The 5401-nt window shown below is 56.8% G+C and overlaps 1 protein-coding gene across 1 annotated transcript; it reads left to right on the forward strand.

The window, feature by feature from the left end:
• The first annotated feature begins 3839 nt into the window (after positions 1-3839).
• Positions 3840-5183, forward strand: FOXB2 (forkhead box B2). The gene is given in 3 exon segments (XM_036403576.1): positions 3840-4215; positions 4218-4294; positions 4386-5183. Coding segments are annotated over 3 exon segments (930 nt in total). The 3' UTR covers positions 4863-5183.
• The last annotated feature ends 218 nt before the right edge of the window (positions 5184-5401 follow it).

Genomic DNA, 5401 nt, shown 5'->3' on the forward strand with positions numbered 1-5401 from the left:
GAGATATGGGTGGGTGCCGACCAGTCGCTTCGAAGAGCTCAACCGATCTCTCTTCTTAAAACAGCAAGCCAAAAAATAAGGTTCGGCTCTGCCGTTTTCTTGGTGTTTTCTGGCCAGGAGCAGGGATCCTTCCCGGGAGCGGAGGATGTCCTCATCTTTTGCTGCACCCTCTTTTCATGAAAGGCAGGTGTGATTATTTTGCATCCTGCCTGATATCACTTCGCCTTGAAATTAAAATTGGTGCCAGGAAGTCGTGGCTAACAGCAGGACTTGCTAGCACGTAAAATGGGCAGAAGAAAATGAAAAAAAAAATATCAAAGAGAGGGAGGAAAGAAGATGAGGCACGTCTCCGTGCTGGTATTACTTATCCTAGTGCAAGAGCGGAGCTAATTCCTCCGCTGAAACCGGTGAACTCTGAGCTAAAGGCTTACAGGGAGAGGCTAAGGTGAAGGCTTTTAGCCTGCCCGAAGATATCTCTCTCATCTAGGAGGGAGCATACCTTGACTCTATCAATCTGGCAGTTCACCAAGTGCTGCTCGGCTCTGTTTTCCTCAGTGATGCAGCTCTTGATAACGAAGCTTTTTTTTGCCCTGTGTCACCAAAGCCCTCTCTAAAGCTAACCTTCACTAAGGCAGACCGCGGCAGAACTACAAGACAGGTGTATCTAAATGTAGCGTCTGGCAAAGCAAGAGGAAGAAAGGGGGACAGTCACCCTGCTCCAGCAAAGCCGCGGCCATCTTCCAGGGGTACAGCTTTGCTCGAGGATTGAAAGCGTCTGGGGGATGCAACGAGAAGTAATTTCTCGGGAGCAACAAAACTTTATAGTGACTTTGCGGGCTGAAGAAAAAAAAAAAAAAAAGCCTGAGAAACTATGCTGCCGCGTCGGGAGGGTTGTAGCGACAGCTCGAGTAACCTAGAGTGGCTGCCAGCAGTGCATCGTTAGTAAAACATTACCTCTTGAAATTCTGAACCGGCCTGGGTGATGTCAGGCCGATTACCTGAGGTGTGTTTCTTTGAGTAATTGTCTTAGAGGCTTCAAGGAACAGGTCTCTCTTTCACAAGCATACGGTGGACCGCAGCCCTGCGGTGATGTATCCCCATAAACGCGCGCACCAATTGGCTACCACTAGCCCGTGCATGCAAGCACTTTTCCGATGGCTTGGGAAGGGCTCCTGTTAAACGCGGGCTTGCCCCAACACCCCCTCGTTTAACAGACGTCCTACCTCGGAGGCCTACAGGAGCGCAGAGGACAGAGGTGGCAGCACCGCAGCCCCACGTTCCCTGCAGCGGTGCCCGCCGGATGATGGTACCGAGCTCACGGCCGACTCTCTTCCTCCGTTCCCAACCTCCCCCACACCTTCCCGGGGAAACAGCGAATTACCACGGCCCCCGAAAGCAGCCGCATTTGGGAAGGGATGGGAGGAGATTAAACGCAAACAGCTCCTTTCGGGTCTCACCGGTCTCCAGGGATGGATCTATCCTCCCGTGAAAAATAAAATCCGGCTGCAGTGGAGATGAAGAGGGTAAAAGTGAGAAAGGGCCAGGCTAAATTCCCACACATGTCCTACGGGGGGGAAAACGCCGGGTTGCTAACTAGTGAGGTGAGGCAAACAATAACAATGACTTTAAGATCCAAGATTCTAGGGTAGGAGAAGGGCTTTTAAACTGTTAGGACATGATTAAGTGGTAAGCAGGAATAAAATGTTTTGAGGGAAAATGTATAGACGCGTCAGGAAAGATGTTGAAATGTTGGGTCTTGCCACGCGGGCAATACGGGAATTAGCTTCCCAAGATGCACGATATTAATGTTGCTGCCACCGTACCTCCTAGTTTCTTAGAGGAAGGTGAATGCTTCAGATAATCATCTGAAAGTTTTTAAAAACCACGTGCTTTCTGGGGAAGCTTGGCTTGGCCAAGAATTGTGGCTACTTTTTCGCTTCTTTACCTCTGATAATGCTTTTCACTTGACTGACCTTAATCAGGTATAAAAACTGTCAAATACAGATTACTTGAGAGTGGGTTTGAAATTAATCTTTTCCTTCGCACCCTGAAAGAGATTATAAGCATACATTTAAAAGCTTTTTATCTTCCCCCACCCCTTCCTTTTCACCACTTCTACCTGCAGCAGCTGAGTTGGAGGCAGACAAACAAGCTCGATGTCAAAACCAACTCCCCCGACGGCGGAAGTGGGGCGTGGGGGGCACCGCCGGTCGGGTTCTGCAGCAGCAGCAGCAGCAGCAGCAGCAGACCCCGGGGGGTCTGACCCAACGCAACAGTCTGGAAGGATGGGCTCAAAAAAAGCTCTTCCATACATAGCTTTACATACAGTAAGGCTCTTTCAACCTATTTGTTAATATAGGCCATAGAAGTCGGACTAATAATTTTTACGCTGGCACCTCTTATAGCATCTCGCTAATTGTGCTCCGAGGTGCTGATGCTGGGCAGTGTTTCTTCCAACTCTAGCTGCAGCTTAGCAAGAAATCTTCCCTTTTTCTCGCTCAAATCTACAGCGTACTCGCTATAATAACTCGCAATACGTTTGGAGGATAGATAGGAATTGTTGCACTGTTCATTGATTCCTGCTAATGAGCCGGTCTAAACCAACATTGGCGCGAAGTAGTCCGTCTGTAAGCGTACAGATGATGCTTTGGCTGGTTCTTTACGTGTTTTCTATGAGCCGCATCGTGGCGAGTAGCAAGAATTGACAGTAACGATTTGGAGAGGAGAGTGTAGGATTTTTTGCCTCTTGGTTTTATGCTAGTCTTTGCGTAGCTTCTTAAACATAATGACAGGAATGATTAAAAAATATTTCAAAGGGCCTATTTTCCATCTCCCCGTGGTGCGGTCCCCTCGGTCGGCGTTCGCGCCTGCTGCTATAAGCCGGGCTGTGCGGGAGCGAGGGGTCAAGAAGGAGAAGAATGGATAGGGGGGCTATGAAAGGGGTGGAGGGAAGCTGGAGTGGGAGAGGTGGGAGGAGGAAGCTTTCCTGCTCGGGCCACTGTTTCCTGCCCTATGGAAAGCGGATCTCGGTCTCATACGGAGTTTCCTCGGCCCCCTGGCTCCACCTCACCCTGATAAGGAGATGTGAGTGAGAGGGGAGTCGGGAGCCGTTTCTCGCTCCTTTTCCATGAGACGCCCAGTCCCCAAGCGGCTGTCATGTGATAGCAAGAGAGCAGGAACTGCGGGGGTCTCGCGACTCGGGCACCATTACAAAACCGCGCCGGAGCGCACCAGCCCCGCCAGCAGCCGCGGCGGTCGCCGCCCCGCTCGCCTCCTCTCCCCGCCGACTCCCGGCGCTCGCCTCTGCCGCAAACTTTTAAGGGGACACCAGACTGAGCGGTGAGAGGGATGTTTTTATTTCCTTCTTTCCTGTCTCTGCAGACGTCCGGGGTAATTTCATGCTCTCGAGCCCTTGGTGCCTGAGGAGCATCAACTCCAGCCGAGTGTGCCAGGCGGCAGGGGGGAAGCCCGGGAGATTCAGCAGCCTCCAGGAGAAAGGCGGGACGCCAGTGGGGCCCGGGACCTCCTTCTGGCACCCGAGCCCCCGAGCCCCCGCGGCCTGGGCGGCAGCTGTCTCTCCCGCAAGCTGAGGGGCAGCTAGGCAAGCGCGTCCCGCGGGGAGAGGCTGCTGAAGGAAGCCGCGCACGGAGCTCGCTGTCCGGCCGCCGGGAGGTCGCTGTCGCGTGTGGCCCGGGCAGGTGGCGCCCAGGATGTAGAGGCGGCAGCGGAGCAGGGCAGTGAAGTCCCCGGATCCCAAGCCCGCCGTGCGCGGTGTTGAGCAGTGCCTAGTCCGGAGCGGCGGGATCGTGCGGCCGCGGGAGTGCTGTGGCGGGGAGGCGATGCCCAGGCCGGGGAAGAGTTCGTACAGCGACCAGAAACCGCCCTACTCTTACATCTCCCTGACGGCCATGGCCATCCAGCACTCGGCCGAGAAGATGCTGCCCCTGAGCGACATCTACAAGTTCATTATGGAGCGGTTCCCTTACTACCGGGAGCACACCCAGCGTTGGCAGAACTCCCTCCGCCACAACCTCTCTTTCAATGACTGCTTCATCAAGATCCCGCGGCGACCCGACCAGCCGGGCAAAGGCAGCTTCTGGGCGTTGCACCCGGACTGCGGGGACATGTTTGAGAACGGCAGCTTCCTCCGCCGCCGCAAGCGCTTCAAGGTGCTGCGCCCCGAGCATCACCTGCCCGGCGGCGGCGGCAGCGGGGCGGGCGGCGGCGGTCCCGGCAAGCCGCCGGCGCCCACCCCGCACATGGTGCACTACTTCCATCCGCACCCGCCACCGCCGCCTCCCCCGGGCAAGGTGCCGGGGCTGGCGGGCTCCGACGCGGCCGTGGCTGCGGCCGCGGCCGCCGCCGCTGTGGGAAGGCTGCCGCAGTTCTCGCCCTACGGGAGCAGCCAGCCCTCGGGCTTCAAGCATCCCTTCGCCATCGAAAACATCATCGGCAGAGAATACAAGGGTGTGCTGCAGGCCGGCGGGCTTCCGCTGGCCTCGGTGATGCACCACCTGGGCTACCCGGTGCCCAGCCAGCTCAGCAGCGTGGTGAGCTCCGTGTGGCCGCACGTGGGGGTGATGGACTCCGTGGCCGGTGTGCCCGTGTCCCCCGACTACGGACCCTTCGGCATGCCCGTGAAGGCGCTCTGCCACCCGCCGGCACAGACCATGCCCGCTGTCCCGGTGCCCATCAAGCCGGCGCCGGCGTTGCCCGCTGCCTCGGCCATCCCTGCTCTCACGGTCGCCGCCTCGCAGATCTGCCCCGCCGCTTCCCCGGCTGCTGCATCGCTGCTGGAACAGACCGCGAGCAACAACCCCGAGGGCAAGACATCCCTCCACTCCGTCCTGGTGCACTCCTAAAGCGCAGGGGCTCGGGGGGAGAGAGGCCCCCAAGCTCCCGGGGGAGTGGACGGGGGGATCCAGGGCATGTTGCAGAAACCCGATCGATCTCATGACTATACCCCTGCTGGTGTCTGTGTTTATATCGTGTACTATCAGATTATTTGAGAGCCAGGTCACAGGTAAGATCTTTTATCGTCGTTAAATGTCATTAGTAGCGGAGAGGAGATGTGAAAAACTGCAGCCGGGGCCGAAGGGGCTGGCTCAGAGAAAAGGGCAGAGAACGAAGTTCTCCCCACCATCCCGCCAGCCTGAGGCACGGGGTGCCATGCAGCCAGCGCTCCCCGCCGAGCCCCTGTCCCGGGGCAGTCACCCCGGAGGCCCCACGAAACCCGAGCTCCGAGAGGAGAGGTGCTGCAGTCGACCGGCGAATAGGGAGAGCAGAAGGATAAAACCCCTGGGGAAGTCTGCTTCTCCCTCTTCCACGAGAGACAGGAATCCGCTGCTCCACCGTCCTGTAGATCTTGCTGTGAAAGGGGTAGGCAAAGTGGTTACCTCAG

Source organism: Molothrus ater, chromosome Z (genome assembly GCF_012460135.2).
Source record: "Molothrus ater isolate BHLD 08-10-18 breed brown headed cowbird chromosome Z, BPBGC_Mater_1.1, whole genome shotgun sequence".
Taxonomy (NCBI): Eukaryota; Metazoa; Chordata; class Aves; order Passeriformes; family Icteridae; genus Molothrus; species Molothrus ater.